The sequence below is a fragment of the Falco punctatus genome, assembly GCF_963210335.1.
Source record: "Falco punctatus genome assembly, chromosome: 12".
Lineage (NCBI taxonomy): Eukaryota > Metazoa > Chordata > Aves > Falconiformes > Falconidae > Falco > Falco punctatus.
The window spans coordinates 6,658,587-6,680,033 of NC_137592.1; the positions used below are offsets into that span (position 1 = coordinate 6,658,587).

The 21,447-nt window shown below is 39.9% G+C and overlaps 1 protein-coding gene across 3 annotated transcripts in view; it reads left to right on the forward strand.

Moving 5' to 3' along the window:
* PLCB1 (phospholipase C beta 1) overlaps nucleotides 1–21,447 on the forward strand; it is a 408,255-nt gene that overhangs the window by 278,459 nt on the left and 108,349 nt on the right. For all 3 annotated transcript variants that reach the window (XM_080407721.1, XM_080407722.1, XM_080407723.1), the window contains 2 exons: nucleotides 11,287–11,433; nucleotides 18,490–18,647. In XM_080407721.1, the coding sequence (XP_080263847.1) occupies nucleotides 11,287–11,433; nucleotides 18,490–18,647 (305 nt within the window). The remainder of the gene's footprint in view (nucleotides 1–11,286; nucleotides 11,434–18,489; nucleotides 18,648–21,447) is intronic.

Sequence of the window (21,447 nt, forward strand, 5' to 3'; positions counted from 1 at the left end):
AGAAATAGAAAGCTTAAGATGTCTGCTGGGAGTCTTGGGTGTAGCTCACTGTGTTTGCCTTCGCTAAATTTGTCCTGATGTAATGAATGAGACCTGCCCAGGTGCTAGGGACCTTAGTACCTCCTTCTCCTGGTACCTCAGCTGAAGTCCAGAGCAGCAGATATGTTTGCCTGTAGGCGGTAGTTATGGTGGCAAAATGGGTCTTGAGGACAGTGTTCCTTGATACTGCAAGGATGTCTTTTACATTGCTCTGCATCATCTTGCAATCTCAGCTGAAAGATGTAGATTCACTGGGGGGTTTAAATAGCCAATGCCCCACTCTTGGATGAGAACCTGGAAGACAGCAGCTGAGGCTTGCTAATGTCAACACTGCACAAACCAGGCCAGCACTTTTAAGCAAAATTGAATTTGGGCAGGGAACAAAAAAGAAAAAAGCAGAAAAGTAAATGCCTGCCAAGGAATAAGCTGCAGTCTGATGTGGTTCTCTAGCTAACCTTACATGTGGCATTTCCTCACAGTCCAACTTTCAGATGATGCTGACCACCCTCCTTCAGTCTGGAGACTTAGGAGAGATTGCTTGCTTATCTACACGAGAGTGGGATTTCCGCCCATTTCTTGAAAATTACTAAAAATTCAGATTTGTATATATATATATGTCTGCTAATGTTTTAGAAACTGTTTTGGTTTAAAGAAGGAGCTATCTGTGGGTGAAAAGAGGATGATAAACAGTAAGGAACTGCTTGATACTGTGTATGGGGATTTGGTTAAATGTGATCTGTAACAGACATGCTCGATTCAAGATGCTGGACACTTGTGTGTTCTTGTATGTTAGTTAGTTATTGCAGGCATATGACACACACACAGAGTTTGCAATTAATAAAACATGGGTTTACAGTATGACAGGTTCCAAGAATTGTGCTCCTTAATGCAACACATCTGCTTACCAGAATCTCTGAACTGTGTCCATGCTTTGTTACAGTAGAGGATTTTAAGGCTGCTGTAGAGATTTAGATGATCAATATCCATTAAAATAAATGTTTCCAACATTTGTATTTTGAGGAAGAGAAACTGTTGAGCGTTTAAAATCTTCCCTGCCTATGTGTGTATTTTACTGTTTTGTAACACTACTAGAGAAAAATACATTTCATAGGTTGTAGCATATGTGGGTTAGAGCCCTTCCTTCCTGGGTGTTTGAAAAGGGCTGTAAAAAATGCAACTTCTAATAAAATAAGTAAATAGCATGCTCAACATTGTACAGTGACTTTAAGATCTTGTTAAAATGGATGGCTCATGTCAACAGACACAAGTGGCATTTGAAAGCTTTTGTTGCTTCTCAGGTGACACTCCATCTTCCTTTCCCTTTTGAGATGGCAGTGTCCTTGGAATGCTCCCAAAGGTTTCATTCTGATTGAAAACGCTCTTTAGCATAAAAATATGAGGTTATCTATTTGGCATGGCTTGCCTAGAAGCTTATAGGAAATATTTGGTCCCTGAAGTGAACTAAGTGTCTTGAGCTGCAGTACCTCTTCTGAAAACCATTCAGAAAAGTGGTTTTCAGTTTGCAAATGTTTTCTTGGGGAGAAAAAAAAAAATAATTGTTTCCAATGTTTTCTCTGTGCACTTTGTGCACTTGTATAGATGATAGAATGGCTATGATAGCTTCATTAGAATAACAAGCATTTCTGATTCAAACATACTGAATTCTGCTTTACTTGGTTGATGATCCTTCCTGTGCTAAATATTCTGGATCTCAGTGTCCTTGGGCATGTAATGTTTCCGCATGGATTAACCGACACTGAGCAAGCTCTTTTATGTATGCTACTTAAGCATAACATGTTTACCTTCCCGTGTTTTCCCTTGCTGACTGCTTGTCATTCAGTAAGCATTTATTTCTGATACTGTATAGGAGTTGCCATTCTCTGTATTCAGATTTCCCTGTGTCCTATTACAATATACACATTCAAGGGTAGAGCAATGAATCTTGCTCTATTCCTAATTGAGTAAGTTTTCTGTTTCTTTTTCAAGAACATGTTGCCAAAGAAAGTTTGTTTTGGTTTGTGGCCAGGTAACTGTCTAATTACAGAAAGTAGTTGAGCAAGTGTAACTGAGGGCACAATTGGATCCATTGTGCTTTCCTCTAAGTTTAGAAATATAAAATGAAATTTGAACACAACAGGATATTCTCCTGGTTTGATTTTAAAGGATTTAAGCAATGAGACAACCAATAAATCTGCTGCAGAAGTGTTTCCTAGTGCAATTGGTTGTAGCACTGCCTAGCTTTTTCAGACACTCGCCCCAAGTTTTCTGTTGCTTACTCTGATCTTGTCACCTGGTTCAGCATCTGGCCACTGTAACTGTTCTTTCTCATCCTCATCATTTACACTTAAAACACTTGTTGACCATTATTGCCACTTCAGCTTTACATGTTTGATCCTCTTTGTTTTGGCTTATATTGTGACATATGATACTATTAATAATTCTTCTCTGAATAATCATCTGTATACAGACACATTTCTGATACTCTGTAGTCAAAACCTAGAGTCATGAGACTGGGTGCAGTGTCAGTGTTCCCATTAGGATCCTTGCTGTCAATTCAACAGTTAATTAAGTTAAGCGTAACTTCTGTCCATTAAATCTGTAGGACTGCCTCTGTGGTTTAGTTAACTTACGGGTACGTATGGTTGGTATATTTGATGCCATGCATAGTTACCTCTTTCGTCAATGACTTGATAGTAAAGTGTCCTGCCAATCAATTATTTTATTTTCCAACCACCTTTTTGATGTAGCTACATACAGATGCATTGCTGTTCTCTGCATCTTGTCTGCTTTTCAAGATGATGGATTTCTAGGCATCTTCTTCCCAATTCAGCTCTGTATTTTGGATTTTTTCTTTTCTTGAATGATTAGCTACCTAGCTTGAATTATTACTTGTGTGTTCACATTTGATTTCCATCCCATTTACCTGGTTCATTACAGCTTTACCATCTTGTTTGGATAACAGCTTCCAGAGACCTGTCTGTTCTTTAAACCCTGTGTTGTTGATCCTACTTTTTCAGATAACGAAAGGCTGTATGAAACCAGACCTACTGCTGATCAGTGTGGTAGCCTCTGGACTTCTTTTGTGTGGCTCAGCTTTCAAATTCAAAGAAACTCTGATCTTCTAGTCTGACCTCAGTTTATGCTTGCAGTCTGCACTTTCAGCAGATTGGTTTTTCAAATAAGGAAAAATTTTAATTTAGAAACTCTGTTAAATGCTTGACTAATATTCAGATACAGAGATTCAGATGTTTTGCCCTTCCTCGACTTACATATTAATTTGATAAAACTGACTAGTGTGAATTTTTCCCCTTACTGATCACTGAGAAAATTCTAAAATGCAGGAGTTACTGACAACTCCTGCTTGTGGTGTGTAAATGATGGTAGTTGGTATGTAGGTATTTTTCAGTGTCTACAGATCTTGACCTGAGGCATGAAAGTCTTTTCTGTCCCCACTGTTTTTTCTAAAACAGAGGAGCACTGACGTTTCTGGGGTAAAGCCCAGTAACGCCATTGTAGGATTTTTTTTCAGTCTGGGCTGACCTTGCATCTTATTCTTTCTTTGTGGTGACTTTGTTATTAAGAGGATATTGTTTGGATGATGCAGTCCTGTTCTGCCCTGGTTTACAAAACTGAATACAGACCGAAATTCCAGTTACACCATAGCAATATAGTAATAGCACATGTGTCTGGAAAGCCAAACAGGTTTCAGCATCACTTCCAAAATCACTTGGATGCACACACTGCAAGTGTCATCAGAGTGGCTCTGGCACATTGTGTCCCACACAGTGTGAATTTTATGTAAATTCTTCCTTGTGAACATCTCTGCTGGCTCACAAAGCTAGAAAGCATAGAGTAGCTAATGTGTGCCCAGTGTCAAGAGACACACCGGAGGTATATGCATCCTACTCTATAGCATGCATGGAAATTTTAATATCTAATGAGCTGTAAATTGTAGTGCTGGTTTGTGAAATAGTATTCCCAATGCGGCATGCTGTACAGATCTCTCACAGGATTATAAAATATCTGCTTTACTTGGTGGATTTTAATTTTTGAGTCGCAAGCTACAACAATCAGTTGTAGGGGATTACAGTGGATGTGATTAATATTACAGATTGCATTGGAATACACCTGATTTTGCTGTCAGACAAAATACTAATGTAATTCTGTGTTATTGACTACGAGATACCAAGTGCCGATTAATTGTTTCTCTACCTTTTTTGTTTGTTTGTTTTCTTTTTTTACTTTAATAACATCTCTTGGCACAATTGTGCCTCCCGGTTACATTGTAACTGAGTACATAACAGCATGGGCATAAACAAATGGAAGGCTCTGTTAAGTTTGCAAATATATAGAAAGAAAAGATCCATGCAGCCAAACCTGTTGACTACTTCAAAGCCAATGCACATCTTAATTACCATACAAAACATCCACAAATTTAAGGCACAAGCAAAGGCAGTGTAGAAGTTGCAAGAGTGAACTGCAAAGAAAAGTGTGCAGCTAAGTAAGTTGTCTTTTCTGCTTTCAGTTGTGCCTCTCTTGTTTTCTGTCCTACTCTGTCCCAAGACTTTGCCCGAAGGACGGGAAGGCTCCTGGGGGCAGCCTAGGTGGACCCTGGGGAAAATGAGGTAGCAAACAAGTAGCTGCACATATACACCCTACCTACTGAAATAAAAGGGATGAAGTTTAGATCAAGCAGTTGGGTTGAAAAGTTTGCAGGATTAGCTGTATTTTTGTATTTTTTCTGGTCTGCTGCACTGCTGGGGTTTTGACCTTTATCCTGGGCCTCTGCAGAGGGCACTGAACAAGTGAAGAAGCTTCTTTCAGAAGCTCAGCCCTACTTTGAACCCTCATGTCTCTTATCTTGTGCTTGGCAGGTGTTGAGTAAGCAGGGGGTTGTTTACCTCCTCCACTTGATGAGCTGGCAAGCTGCCAGGGACCCACTAGCATTTCACATCCAGAACGGTATGCTGGTCATGCTGGCACACTAGAGGGGATGGAAGGCAGCAACTTGTCGAGTTACTTGTGTCTCATTAGGCAGCAGGAGAAGGATTGTTGTGTCAAAAGCAGCCTGTGCTTTTGCCAGCCCTGGAAACTGCATGCGAACAGTTTCATATGATGCTACTACGTCTGTGCTTGCACAGCAAAGTGCATAGTGCCCTGGACCTGCACAAGGACTGTCACAGGCTCTGATGAAAAAAATATGCTGGGTTATCTCGATCTAGTCAAAGAGGATTATAAAGAGCCCTGTGGATAACACAGTAAGTCTTCAAATAGAGGAGCCTCTCAGAAGTATGTTCACAAAGTACAGTCTATCCTATCAACCAGTTCAACTGACTGGCTGGAATCCCTGTTTCATGACAAATTTGTGAGCACCATCTCCCAGGAATGGGGACATTCCAGATCTCGTAAACTGCAGGAGAAAACGTTTTGCACAGTGAATGTTGACAATATCTAGGAACCATGGAAGAGAGGAGTCACTTCATTACCCCTATAGATGATGTGAATTTTCAATAGGTCCTTTGCCAGCAGTATGCCACCTGCCTGAAGACAGCTTCCAAGAAAAAGGATTTGGGATGACGGAAGTGACTTCTGCTGTCCTTAAGAGCTGATAAATGTTGACCACAAAGAAGCCCGGTTTGTTGTGGGCAATGTAACAGTTAGATTTTTATGTATTTTTCTTTAAGCTACCATCCAGGAACATTTATGTCTTTGATCCAATGTAACAGAACTTGAAAGGCTTGGGATCATGTAGCTGTAGCTAGTAAGGAAATACTGTGAAATATGCAGAACTTGCCACTGCTTGTGCTTTTTTTTTTTTTTTTTTTTTTTTCTCCCCACCCCCTGTAACTATTTTGGAGCAGGCAGGTGGAGCCAGGGATGCAGAAAAAGATGAAGCTGCTGCACAGACACTTCCCATGTTTCATGTAATGAAGCTGATCACAGCCTGGGAGATTCAATAGAATCTCACAGCATCCCTGTTAAATAAGTTACTCTTATAGTATGAAATTACTTCTCCTTCCTACCAAAATTTAGTGGAAAAAATACCAGATTTGGTTGACTTCACTCGACCATTAGTCTGGTGGTTCTTCTTTGATCTCTGCATGAATTTCACCACCCTGCAGGTCACATGGAGCAGCTGTTCAAGGTGTCCTGTGGAACCACTTGCTAAGAAGCTGCTTCATGCTTTGCTGCAGGTGAAATGCTGAATGCTGGGACATTTTTGGAGTCCCCTGTATGGGCTTCCTCTTCCTTTCTGTAAGAAAGGATGACGTTTGGAGGCAGCAGGTGGGACAATCATTGACAAACTCTCTGCCAAACAACTGGCAAATGGAGTTGAGCTTCCAAATTAAAAGTGTGAGGTAGAATGGGGATTGTGGACACACTGCAAAAGGACTGTTGGTGTGTGCAACCAAAGCACAAGCAGAGCTTAAATCCACAGTGCAGAAAATTAGCTCAGGGATAAAGCCAGAACCTGATTTGGGTAGGTCTGTACGAGTCTGGCCTAGATTTGTCTGATGAAACACTGGCACAGGAGCTTCATAATGTGATTAACAGTTTGTGTGGCAAGGAAGAGGTCCTGGCTGAGTTTGTGTGAGCAAGGAAGCGGTGCTGGCTGTGAGGGTACTTTGCCGTGCATTTCGTGCCTAGAAGGTAGTGGGCAGAAGGTTCAAAAGGCATGGAAGAGTCCAGGTCCCCTTTTTTGGAAGCTTCCTTCCCATTTGGAGAATGGATTTTGGAAGGTATGTAGATGTGTATAAAGATGTAGATGGATATAAAGGCATTTCCAGACTTGCCAGTACCTCTAGCTCTTGTAGGTTTTAAATTCAGGTATGTTTTTAGAATTATGTAAAATTTTATATAATTTACACACAAGTGTTCAGCTATACAATTATAATGTTGAGGTGTTGGGAATGTCTGTGATGAAAAGTTTTCATCAAAAAACATCCAAAACATTGGATGTTTTTCTGTTTCTTCTCAGTACTGGTTCTTATATTTTACAGACCTGTTCCACTACAGAATTGAAACATTAAAATTGATCTGTTATTTATTCGGCTTGCACAAAGCTTTAGCCAGCCACTTTTGCATGCTTTGGCAATCAGATACCCTGCAGCTGACATTCATCAGAAATTTCTTCAGTCTAGTGAGTCCAGAGGAGAAAAAATACCCACGTTAACCATCGCACACAACATCTGAGTATCTTCCCTCCTGTGTAGGAGCTGGATGGTTCTGACAGACTTTGCAAGGCATCCAGCTGCGACACATTACATGGTCACTTCTGGGCACGATGTGCTCAGACAGCACTCGGCACTCGTCCTCCAAGCGCCACTGGATTTGCATTACGCTGAGAACGGAACAATAGTTTATAATATCCATAATTTTCGCTTTCCTGTTGAATCGGCAGCCAGTGCCGGCAAACGGGCCTCGTTGAGGAGAGGCTGCGGGCGGCTGCAGCGGGGCCCGCGCCGGCCGCTGGCTCAGGGGGCAAAATGGTGGCGGCGGCGCCGGGTGAGGGAAAGCGCGGGAGGCCCTGAGGGGAGCGGGGGAGGGGCGGGGCGGGGCGGGGTGGGCGGCGCCGGCTCCTCAGGCGGCGTCCCGGTGGCACTGGGCGGGAAGGGGAAGTGCTGCACGGTTAAACGGCCCAGACACCACAGGAAAAAGGAGGCGGTTTTATGTTTTTGCTGTTTAAATGTTTTAATAAAGCACTACCAAGTGACCCCGCAGGGAAATTTTTAATTAATCATGTAAATTAGAGAAGAGAGGTGGAGGGGCAGGAATTTTTCTGTGTTGGTAAACCTCAGCCCTCACAGAGAAAAGGATCCTCACTGAGTTCTGTGGCTGTTGACATAGCTGCTGATAGGGTTACATCTGTGTTTGCTCTTTCGATCTGGCTTTGCCAACTTAGCTAAAAGAGAGTCATCTGGAGTCCCGTCTTTCTTTGCATTGCATTTAGGATTATTTAGTAAGGTCTCGAACCAAAGTTGCTGAAGTCGATGGCAGCATTTCAGCAAACACGGGTGAGCTCTGGGCCTGCCTCTGCTCTAGGGAGAGACATCGGATCAAATCCAGCATGTTAGTGGTGAGTGAAAAAGGCAATTTTAAGTATATAAAGCACACCAGTTATTTTGAAGGTTTCATTGAAGACCTAGGGTTCAGGTGATTTTAAGGCAATGATGTGAAGGGAAAAAAAAAAAGAAAAAGAAAAAAAAAAAGATGTGCATCTGTCTTTCTCTGTGTCTTTTCCTGATGTGTTCATTTTCCCTTTACCTTTTTGTATCTAAACATACCATTAAATCTTCCTAATGCATATCTGAAGAGAAAAGGTGACAGCTATAATGGAAAGAACTGATCACACATTATTTTTTCTTGGCAATGTCTGCAGTAAATTGTAATATGCTTAAGGAAACAGAGAACAGATTTTTCCAATAAATAGAGGTTATTTCATTTTGGATGGCTGTCCAGCAAGGATTGTCCTCACTGCAGTTGGCATCAGAATATCATCGACGTTGGTCACAAACAATCTACTCCTTAATGTCCAGGATACAAAGTCCCTTTGACATCTGCCATCTCCGTTCCACAGTCAAACTCTCACTGGTGCAATACTGGCTGTAACTGAACTTGGAAACTGTTACACTGTCTGAAATGCTGACTGCTTAATTATGATGGGGAAAATAGCATTCTAGAGCCATAAGCTCAGATAACTGTGTCACTCAGAAACTATGTAATTATACAAGTGAATAATACTTGCAGTGATTTATGTTGATACCAGTGGCCATACACAGAAGGACCACTCTGCAGACCTTGTCTTACTTCAGTGTGGAAGGAAGCAAAGGATCAGAATGAACCACAAAACAGAGAGCAGGAAGGAGGTGCAGGCCTGGGCCTTGCTTCCTTTTATCCCAAAGGTGTTCAAGTTCACCCAAACAGGCATCAAGAAATTGTGCAGTTCAACTCCCACCTTAACCCACAGGTTTTCCATAGGGTATTGTCCAGCTAGTTAATTTGTCTTCAGCTTTAGGTCTCTGTGAGGACCATGTTTTTTCAGGTACACTGTGAAGATCAAACACAGAGATGACTTTGAGATGCTTGAATACTATGTCTACATGAATTGACCTGAGTATCTGTATAACAAAATGGAAGCCTTTCTGAACACTGTGTGATTATGATGCTGCAGGGTTTTTTTGAAGAATTTTGTGTGTGAAAACTACTATGTTTCAGTTTAGCCTGGAGCAGGAATGACAAAGCAAATTTAAACGTTATAGTCTGTCTGAAAGGAGCACATTGATGCTGAAGATGGTTCTGGACGAGCCGCCTCAAACATCAGAAGCTGCCAGTCACTGTAACATGACATGACTTTGCTGGTTCCTGGTGTAGCAACCATCCATTTCAGATCTTACATTTTTTTCCTGTATGACGTTGCTTGTGTGGTCTGAATGTACCCCACAGACCATATCTATATCCCAGTGAATTTGGTGCAGAGTGTTTCTTTTAAGTGGAATTTAGCTCAAGCTAACTCTATGACAGCGCCTGATACCGTTTGCATTCATCATGTCTCTCTGGTAGATTCAGGTAGCAGATAGGTTGTTCATAAATCTTTAGTTTCATGAAAAAGCTTAGTGGTGCTTTTTTTCTCATTTTCTCCATCTTACTATATTTTTTTCTTGTCAAAAGGAAAGTACATAGGCCTCTGTCTGTTGATGATTAATTATTCTATAACAAAGCAGCTGTGGAGCCTGGCAAAATTGCACTCAGATTACAGTCTTAAAATAGTGGATGGACTTCATGTTTTTCTTTCCAACCATCTTACAGTTGTTGTCATAAGAATGAATCATAATTGCGTTGCTCTGTATTGTCACTATATTTCTCATCATATGAATAGTTTGTTAGTGCCACCATCTTGGGTTGTTATGAAAATGAGGCATCTGAACTTAAGACTGTTACATGTTTTCCTCTGTGATCAAGAGCCAAATCCTAGGGACAAAGCACAGATTTTAAGTAAATGCTTTACATGCTATATTTGCATCATGTGGTTACAAGCTTTGTAAAAATGATGCAGGGTTGTCCATTACTTCTTCATATGCTAGAAGAATATGTGTAAGTTTATATGTTTTAGCATAAAAAGGGATTGACCCTAAAAGGGCAGAGTAGTAGAGTTAGGAGTAAAACTGGTCTTCTATTTTTCAGTGCTGTAGTCGATTGACTTAAGGGTTGGGTTTTTTTTGATAGAGATACTATGTTGAGTATTTTGGGTTGGGGACAAAATGTAAGAAATTCTCATTGTTGAGAGTCACCAGGCATGTAGCTGCTTCAAGGTTCTTCAGAGATACAGAACAACTGTTTTACTATAGGCAATAACTGAAATAATTAAAGCTATGTGGTTGGGTAATTCTACAGATGAAGTCTAGACAAAATAACAAAAATACCAGGCAAAGGAAAACGTCTCAAATTAGTTCTGTTAAGCATTAATCTTCAAATATAGACTACTAGATTTTAATATTTTTTTTAGTCTAAATGTACAGATTGACACCCTAAAATCACCTTTACGCAGAAGGCTTTACAGAGAAATTCATCCTGATGCAATAAGGGCAGCTCCACTGAGATCAATGGTGAAACTTAATCTGAGGTTAGGACTCGGCTTTCTAATTTGCCAGCAGCATATGAAATGATCATTTATGCTGGCACTCCAGTGAGATATGAATTGGAAGACAAATATAAAAGTTACAAAGCAAAATAATTCCCATTTGAAAGGTGGTTCATTTAATTTGCTTTGCTTTGCAGTTCCGTTGCAGTCATATACACACAAGGAATCATATTCAGAAGAGTTCAAAGTTACCTGTTTCTTTGTAGGGCTCACTGCTGGTTTCTTGGTTTCCTCTGGAAAAAAGCATGCTTTCTTTTGTCCCCAGAAGACCCTTTTCCTTGAAAGGCTTAAATTTAGGTTTTCTGTTCTTATAGCCCTCTGTAACTCTGATTCCTCTGTACCCTTGATTATCTACTGTAGACACTGATTATGAAATGATTTATCTTTGGTACAGGTAAAGGGATGTGTATTACCCACAATTTATATGGCTGAAAATGAGGTAACGGTAACAAAAGAATATATGAATAACTAGATGAAGGCCAGTCTGATGATTATATGGTCTTTCACATTCACCTTTCTGTAAGTGTATATTGAACGTAACATTTGTATGTCACAAAATCTGTGCTTGAAATTAATTGATGCTTTCCCTGGATCTGTGTTTCTCTCAGGACAGATATCAGTGGATGGATTTATGCGGTATCTGAGTGGAGAAGAAAATGGCGTTGTTCCACCTGAGAAACTGGATTTAAATGAAGATATGTCTCAACCACTGTCACACTACTTCATCAATTCCTCACACAACACCTACCTCACAGGTACAGTGTTGGAGAGATCTGTTTTCTTTTCTTACAAAAATACATAGTGTATTTGCAGTGATACCATGAAATGTACTAAAAGCGTCAGCAGTAAATGCTGATGGAGCTTAGTCTTCAGAGAAGCAAAGGTAGCACTTTCTTGTTGTTCTAGCTGCTACACATACATCAAATATGCTTTTATTAACAGGTGAGCAGCAGTTGCATTGTTTAGATGAGGTCTTGTCTGAAGCCCAGTGAAGTCTGTGGGAAGTTTCCCTCAACTTAGATAGGATTCCAGATTAAGGTCCTTATTTGGGGAGGATAGGGAACGATGTACTTTCGATGACAACCAAGGATAGCCAAACAAGTATGGGAAACATCTCTGTAACTAATAAGTTTGCCCCTAAATATTAAATCTGACAATTCGTTGAACTCCATGAAATTTTCTTTGATTCAGATTTTAGAAGATCTCAATATGGCATCTAGCTTTCTGACAGTTCTTTCATATCTTCAAGGAATGGAAATCTGGTCTTTTAGTATATCTAATGTCTGAGCTGAAAATTTTAAGTGCAATCATCTTTTTAAAAAGGCTGTGCGCCCAGAAGCTCCTGTTAATTTGAATTAAGAGTTGTGAGTCTGAACTGTATTGTTTGCATACCAAAATCAACAATGCTTTAAGATTCAAAAAAAATCTAAGACAGTTTAGAAATTCAACTTCTGTCCTCGTTTTCTAGTCTAAGATGCTGTTAACTTGTGAGAAAATAATTGTAAATTTACTATTTTAGTTTTGTTTATGTAGGCACAAATGTTTTTGACAAGCTGATGTGCAAGGGGCATTCTCTCCTATTTGATTTGCTGTTTGTCTTGTCATGTTTGCCAATGAGTTAGCATTATGTTAAAAAACAAGAAGTAATGCTACAGTGTGCACTAAAAAGGTGGCTCATGGATAACGTGAGGCTTTTTAATGTTAACAGACTTGCCTTAACTGATCAAGTTCTTCAGAATGCCAGTGTGCCAAAACATAACCAAAGCCATGCAGTGGTGATGCCCAGTTTAAACAGACCTTGGGGTAGTTACTTTCATCTGTTCTGTGTTTGTTACAGCACTTTATACTGCACCTTCTAGTGCTTTCCTAAAGTGAATGAACTGTCATTGTTTCCATTAGACACCATTTTTCAGAGGTTTATGTCTTGGCTGTAAAATTTGTTTTGTGCTACAACTTGTCACACAAGTATTTGGCTTGACAGCTCTTTTGTTTCTCTGAATTAAAAGAAATGAAAATCTGTGTGGCCACTTTTAAGTTATGATTCCAATATGCAGAAATTAATGCACTTTGGAAGAGTGCAGACATGCCCAAAGCAAAAGCAATTTTTAATTATATTTTGCAGACCTCTTACCTGCAGTATGGACTTTGCTCTGTCAGTGAGGATTAGGACTCACTTAAGCCAAATGCTGCAGCTTTATACAGATTTTCTAGAAGAAAATAGTAAAGCTGTTTTGCAAATGTGGGAAGCGTAGGCCCGCAGGCGGGACAGACGGTGCATTTTAAAGTTGGTCCAAAGAGATAAAATACTTCTCTCCCCTCTACCAGCATGTATTTGTAGCGAGTACCATACCACGGAGCTTTATCAGGAGTAATCAAGGCAGACTCACGTTCTAAAGGTCTAGAATCACAGAAGTACCAATGCACAGAGAGTTAAGGATGGGAACTGATGATTAGTCCAACCTATTCTGATGTTTTAACTGCACCGTAAGTGACCTAACGTATTTAATTATTTCAGAAGAAAGAAGGTTTACCTTGAAACTTTCCAAATTTGGCTAGACTTGTATGTGAAAGTCTGCAAATCCTCTCTGGTTGCATATACAGCTTTCTGTCCCTGCATTTCTAAATAATTTCAGAAGCTACATTTAGAACTATGATCTTCAGTCTTAATTTAACATAATATTCCTGGCTTAGTAAATTAGGGGGAGTAAGTCAGAGTAAACTCCGGTGATAGTGCAAAGCAAGTTTGAATCTCTTTCAAATTCCATTTCAGAGTGTGTATTTTTACATTTACAGGCACAAAACACATGCCTTTTCCTTTTAGTGGGATCATTATGTTCAATAAACGAATGGTAGCTGGCCGAAAATGGGATTAGTTTGATTTTTATCAACTGACAAAAATCTGACAGTCTTAGATTTTGCTTTGAGGCTAGACCAGATAAAACAACCACGATGCCATTTGCTTTCTTCCAACAAGGACTTACTAAAATTAATAATTAATGGTGGCAGACTATTCTTTTTCCCAATACTGTTTCAAAGGGTCTGCTCAAGTGCTCGTGGCTTTGGAAGGCAAGCTTCGGTAGCACCTCTGCCCTCATAGGAGCTGTGAAATAGCAACTAGTCATGTAATAATTATTAGGACAATAAGAAAACTGTTCAGTCTAGCAATACTTTATGATTACTGTGCTTAATGCCTTACCAATTCTTTCTCCCTTTGTTGGTTTTTAAACCCAGAAAAAGCATGAACAAAAAAACAACGTTATAACATGAAAAGAAACATGTTCACACTCTGAATTTATTTTTAATTATGATCATCATTTTCCTAGCCTTTAGTAGAAACCCTTGGCAGTACATCAAGTCCTGATTATTTATTTAGAAGTGTTACTGCTTTCTTTTTCTTAGGGAAATGTAATTTTTAAGAAAAAAGGTAAAAATCCATGGAGAAAGAAGTGATTTATAAATCTAGGCTAGCTTAAAGAAATGTCACCTTTTGGAAACTTTTTTTTTTTACTGTCTCTCATCTTTGTTCTCACTGGTATCATATTTATTTATTTACTCCTTTGAATACTGATGCAGATTGTCTTTTGTGAGAAGATGACTACTCAATTAAGCAGACTCTTGAGTCAGATTCCTTAGGTGTCCTGCTCTGTCATGTTCTGTTCTAGTTTGAACAGTTCATACTAGCACTGTTAAACCTCAGTTTATCTTTTTGTTGTCCTAGGTACCTGCCCTCCCTTAACCAGCTTCACCCATGCCAATTCCCTATTTCTTAGGCCATACTGGAAGTGAGGAGATTTCTGCTTTTAAAAATGAGTTGCAACCTTGTAAAAGGGAGAGAAAAAGTCATACATGTTATATCCTTAGAGGCAAAATTAATTATTCTAATACAGATCAGCAACTGTAACCAAAATTTCTAGAGGTGTCTTGCCTCCAGTAGCAGCAGAGGTGAACACAAAGACTTAAAATAAAATTGTTTGGTCTGATCTGAGAGAATCTGAGATCTTCTCAAGAAGGAGAGAGAAAAATCATGGCAGTGTTCTGTTTCCTTTAAGTAATGTTTCATTCACTACTGCTTAGTGAGTTTTCAAGATACTCTGTGCCTTCTCTTATTTGCCTCTTTAGGCCAGCCAGTTGAAGCATATTGAAATAAGAGATGTGTTATTTGAGGCATATTGAAATAAGAAATGTTATTTTCTAAAACCTCCTCTTTAAGAACCTCCTCTTTAAAACTGTATTGAGGATTGGGTAACCTCTCTGACTCCAATAGCAGCATTTGAAGATCTTCAAATAGCTGAAATCTGTAAGACAAAGATACAAAGAGCCGGCAGCAAGGGAAGGGCTCTCTGAAGTAAGTACTGATGGACCCTACTCCCTCACTGCATTTGCAGAGCCTCAGGTGGTTGCACAGTTTGTCGTTCTCAAGTGGATCCCACAGCTAGGATGAGGGTTACTCCACACACCTCATGCTGGATAGCGTCCCTCACATAGACTGCTGCAGCGCGGGAGCTGCCCAGGCACTGCTGTCAGCTCAGCAGAAATGCAGACTCAGAGGCTGGCCAGCCCCAGCCATCCTGGTATATGCAAGTGTTGCAGGTTCTGACTGACAGCAAGCGTATTCCTGCTGCTGGCTGGAACAAGCCTGACTGCATGTCCTGCTTTGGTCCAATGTAAAGTGTTAAAAATAACAGCCATAGGGTGAGACCCTTATTTTGACTTACATACAAGCAGTAGCAGAATATGTCACAGTGCAGGGTCTAACTCGCTTGTCCTAGGCATGGTGAAATGGCTTGGAAGGAAAATAAATTCAGATAAATGTACTGTGTCTAAAAAAACTTAGCCACCTGCACCTTCTGTTGGTGCTGAGCCAGACTCCCAGCTGTATGGGGCTCTGAGTTTGCACGCTGCAAACTACAGTGTGTGACCCAGGGCACTGATTGCTTTTCCAGGATTTGCCTGGAGAGAGGAGGTTTAGCAACTCATGTTTGTGCAAGTACTTCATGCTGGGAGAAGCTAGTGCCATGGGTGGATGAGGGGGCAGAAAAAGCCTCTGTTTCTAGAGTAGTGGAGAGTCAGGTGATTCCAAATACCTGGATGCAAATATCTCCTAGTTTTGGGAGGATACATATCTTTAAATGGTAACCAAATTTTAAGTCCATGTATTGCAACTTTCATTTGGAAATGAACCCAACAAGGATGCACTTCCTGAGAAATGAGCAGCTTAAAGTTATCATAGAATCGTAGAATGGTTTGGGTTGGAAGGGATCTTAAAGATCATCTAGTTCAGCCCCCTGCCATGGGTGGAAGTGTGGAACTGATCTGTATGGGGAAACATGGGTCATATTCTCAGCTTGTATTAATTAGCACAGGCTCATTTTGCTTAGTGTCCTGTCAGGTATGATTTGGCCGATTATATTTTTTTAGAAAAGCATCTTTTGTCAAAATCTCTTTCTCTTTATCCAGTACAGGGTGATGGAATACAAATATTACCATAAAAATGGTATTACTGTAGATGTTGTATGCATTATACAAGGGAATACATAATGCTTTCAATTTCCAGTATTACAAAATTGATCTGAACTCGGGATATTAAAAATATCATACTGGAAGTATTCCCTTTAGTGTCTGTGTTAGCACATTTTAGAATGCACCTATTAAAGGGATAGTTTGGAATAGATGCAAATAGAGACTCATACAACAAAAATTTATAAATAATATATGCAAAAAACATTTAAGGGAACTTTCCTAATATTCTGTGTTTCAGAAAAATAAGCTATTGAGACTATTAAAACATTTGCTAGCAGTTTGCACTCTGACTGGGAGTCTTTCTGAAGATTGAATGGTTTGGAGGTTGAATATCCTCTTATCCTTAGCAGGAATCCTTCCAAAACGTCTGAGCCTTATTAATAAGGTAGTGTTGAGAAGTGTCATGGCAAGCGATGCATGTCACGATTTACTTAAGCACTTTTGAAGGTTAAGGATCCTGTACTCCAAAACGCCTAGCAATAGTAAGCCAGTAGTCTCTCAGGAAGTATAGTAGAGTTTGTTAATCATAAAATAATTTCTTGATCCAAATTCAGTATGCTTTGAGGGAAAAGAAAGACAACATGACGACAGTTTTCTAAGTAAATGTAAGGTTTTTAGGCAGCAGAGTTCAGCAGATCCATATAATGAGAGCCAAGTTTTTATAAGCTTATGCTTAGGGATGACTATACAGAAATGTGTGCTCTTTTACCTTGATCCATGTCTGTGCTTGTTTGCATCCTGAAAAGAAAAAGAGCCACTGCTTATCCCAGATGTTGGGACATCACCAAAAAGGCTTTTGTGTGAGTGAAGATAATCTGCCATAACCAAAGGGGAAATACAGGAAAATGTTAAGTAAAAAAAAAAAAAAAAAAAAAAGAGCTAAGTTGTCACTTTGCTGACTCCATTTGAATTTCCAGAAACATCCAGCACTGGCCAAATTCTGCTGTTACCAATTTGTATTTCCCACTGGTTCCAGCAGGAGATAAGAAATATTACAGATTTCATCAGGAGTCATGTTAATAACTTGTTGAGTATTTATGATTGCTCCAGTTCATGTATCAGACACAAATGGTAAACAGGAATTTTCAAATAGAAGGGGTTTTCTGTTACAGTTTTTAGTAGAAAGTAAAAACAGAGAAAGCAGACTGGTATTTAGTGAAGCAACCCCCAAAATATGTAGTTCCCAGCATAAAACCTAAACACAGAACCACAGAGACAATACAGTGGGGATTAATCTGCATTATATTAGATGCCAGTCTGGATGAAGTATTTCTATGTCCCCCATCAGTGAAGAATCTTTAGCATATATAAACTCACTGCCTCCTTAAAAAGCAAGCAAGTTCCCTTCAAGAAATCCAGGAAGGTCTTCTCAGGAAGTCTGCTAGAAAGCAGGAAAATGCTTCCATTTTCTTTACATCTAAAATAAGGACTGAGCTGTTCTTCCATTCCCTTTACCTCTCTACTGCAAGAAATTTATATCCATGTGACTGGAATCAAACCTGTTGCAGCAGATGAAGACAGCATGGCTGGATAGCCTTCACTGAATACAATGGACTTCTTTGTTAGTTTGGGGGTTGTTTGGGTTTGTGGTTGGTTTGGTTTTTGTTATTTGGTGTTTTTTTTGTTTGTTTGTGTTTCTTTTGGGGTTTTTTTGAGGGGGGAGGTTCAGAGGAAGATACTTCCTGAGTTTGGAAAAAGCTGAGTTTTCCCTGTTTATTTTCAGATTTTTATTATGTCATTGTTGGAAACTCATTGTTTAATTACATTTCTCCCTACATAATGCAGTATCACATCAGGATATTTAACTAACCAACTCATTGCAGTGATATGTGTATTAAATATTGACTTGAGTACTAGTAATGGTACCGTTAGTGACTGTGCAGGTTTGCTTTACCTTGTACTAAACTGTATTGCACGTTTTAAGAAAATGTGATCTTGCTGTCCTGAATCACCTCTGAATTTCACATTACTTGTCAAAGGATAAAAAAGTCTATTAGAACTAAGCCGTTTTATTTTATGTATTCAATATTGTCTATCAAAAGATTTTGAATTGGTTTCAGTTTGGTTATTTCTGTTCACTCAGAGCAGGTTAACTAAGGGCAGAATCCAAACCATAACTTTGACTCTGCCTAAGTTATTTCCATTACATTCTTACACTTTTTGTATGCCTTTGAGTGTTACTTCTTTCAGCCAAGGGTAAAAAATGCTGTTAATTCTAATTATTATTAGATTATTTGCATTTATTCCTGAGGCCAAATATTACTTTTTTTCATGTTCTTGTGCTGTTGCAGCTGGGCAGCTGGCCGGTAACTCATCGGTGGAGATGTATCGGCAAGTGCTTTTGTCAGGCTGCCGCTGTGTGGAGCTGGATTGCTGGAAAGGACGAACAGCTGAAGAAGAGCCAGTCATTACACATGGATTCACTATGACAACCGAAATATCCTTCAAGGTACAGCAATACCTTGTGTAGTTGGCTTTAGCTGGGGTGGCTTCTTTCATGTAAAATACATGCTAGAACATCATTGCTAGGTGGAAGAGAATAGATGTTTTAAGAGGAGTTTTCAGAGAACGTGCAGAATCATTGGAAGAGAAGAGCTGCAGTATTTGGACCTTGCACCGTAAGAGACTCTTGTCATCATGGCAGTTGGAGAAAAAAGGATTATATGGCATGATGGTCTGTGGCACCTGAGGACCGGGCTCAGTGCCCAGGTCCATATTGCTGTGCATGTCCCTGCAGCAAATCTCACAGGGAGAGAAACAGGGTAGACCACAGCCAGGGCTGAAAGACCAGGCTTTGCCATCACGGGTGGTTTTACACAGTGTAAAATGGGTCTGCCATATCCGCCTGGATTCAGGAGGATGGGGAGGACGGACAGGTTTGTGTTACAGCTCCATAGCATGCAGGAGGGAGGACAGCTGAGATTGAAGGCCACAAGGATTTGAAGAGCAGTAAGCAATGTGTCAGTATACTGTTTTTCTCTTCTCTGCCTGGTAAGTGGGAATGGGAGACTAAAGTGTTGAACTGAGGCAGGAAACATCAGCTATTGTGGAAATCTCTGCAATTTGCAAGCCTTTAAATTCCCATGAGCAGAGAATAGGCTACTCATGCCCAGAACACCAGGCCCCATCCACAGGATCCAGACTCTCAGCACTATATTCACATTTAGAAAATGAATGACGGTGTATGCAATGTTATCCTTATCCCTGAGACTTGGGGTCAGATCTGAAGGATTGGGGGATGAAGAAGAAAAACTAGTATCTTTGGAGGTTGTAAGGGGATATTTGTGCCATTCAAACCCTAAACATGCCATCTGCGTCACTGAATGTTGTCTTCCATTTCCTTTTTCTGTAATAAAAGGTAGATACTATACCCTTAGCCATAACCTTTAAATTGTTCTCTTCTTGGTTTTCTTTAAGATGTTTTTGGTCCAAGATATTAGAGGAGCATGATGGAGGTGTTCTCCTATGGTATTAAGATTGGTAGTCAGCACAGCTTATAATGATACATCAGGATATCATTTTTGAAGTGTCAAGAAATAATTCTTGTTCATCTGAGACACTAACTCACCATGGAAATACATTTCTAGACTTACCTCTGTGCAAGATGTGGAAAAATGTTAATTACTGAATTTCATTATGTTACTGGTGTTAGGTATGGCTTCTCTATGAGCTACAGTTTTGAAGCATGTCTCCCACATTGAAGTATGACTTGTTGGGTTGGGGCGGGGGGGGGCGGGGGTGTCTTCTAGTGCCTTCCTTTCAAAGAAAAAAAAAGCCAATACTGCCACAGAGAAAGCACACCGAATTGCTCTCGCTCCAGAACATTCCTTTCTTTTTTCAATTTGTTTTCTCTAACTCTTCACTGATTGAGTTAATCACAGGAAAACATTAAAAAAAAATTTCTTGCACAGTTGTTATTAGCTTTGCAGTTATGTTTATATGAAGCCAATTTTTTTATAGGCGTAGGTTTTGTTTGCTGGAAGTTCTTTAATTAGGGAAGATGGCTCTCAACTCCTTTGGTCATGAGCAGGAATGTAAAACAAAGGTAATACGGTTCTTAAAAGGATCATTAGCAGGAATGAGGATTATTCCTGGTTATTTAGATGTTCAACCCTAAGCATCCTGTTTGCAGGAGAGAAATTGGAAGGTATTTTAAACCTGCTCAGGAACATTTCATCTGTCACTTCAGAGCAAGTTTTTTTCTCCATGCAGACAAATGTAAAAATGTATCGACTGCTGGTTTCTCTTCAACACTCAAAAGTATGCTGCTTGGCTGAGGAGGAGCAAAACGATAGTAAAATCATGTGTCAGAAGTGTGTGAATCAATTCAGAGTGATCACTGGGTCTTGAATCCTGAACCATTTATCAGCTCACGCTTTTGGCGTGACTGTGGCACATGATGTTTCTGTTCAGTCTGTCAGTTTTCACTGCCTCATGTAGGCTTTCTGAACTGCGGAGAGAGAAACAATATATATTCCCTGTCCTTACGTTGCTGTGGGTTTTGTTGGGTTTTTTTGTTTGTTTTTTTTTTACCTTGCTTCATGACATGCAGAAATCAGTAAGATTTTTCTCAGCTGCAAATGGTGAGCTGCTGCCAGGTGAGATCTTGTAGGGAACCAACCATCTTTTTCATGCCATAACCAAGAATCTGTGTTTGTGTATTTCATATATACCTTGGAGACCTGTTTCAAGTAAGTCATTCTGCAGCTGGAGTGAAGTGTGGAACTTACCATGTTGTTCCTCTCTGACCATAGAGCATTTGCATGTACATTTGAATGCAGTGCAAGACTGAATCACCAGTATACCTGTTTCTCCACTGAACCAATACCTGAGCTTCTCATCCTCAGGTTTTATCAGTGTAATCCTGCTTTTACTCTTTCAGGTTATTTTCCCCATGCATGCTAGATTTCATCCCTTTTTGCAGTTGAGAAGGCAGCTGAAAATAAATTTATGGATTTACTCCACAGCTTGGGCAGTGCATAGGAGCAAGAAAGGCCTCAGGACCACTTTTGGCAGTACCTCTTATGTCCAGCCTCAGGTGTTCTCAACCTCTATATGACGCTCCATAACCAAGGGCAGGGGGAGTTAGAAGGTGAATGAAGACCAAGCCAGTGCTAATAATCTGGGTGGAGATCATCAGGATGGGAGGACTCAATATTTGTAACTGGTTTCTCAGCACTGCTGTTCCCTTGTAACAGCAAAATTGTCTTAGATGCTTTTGAGAATCCCACAGGTTTCTGAAGAGCATT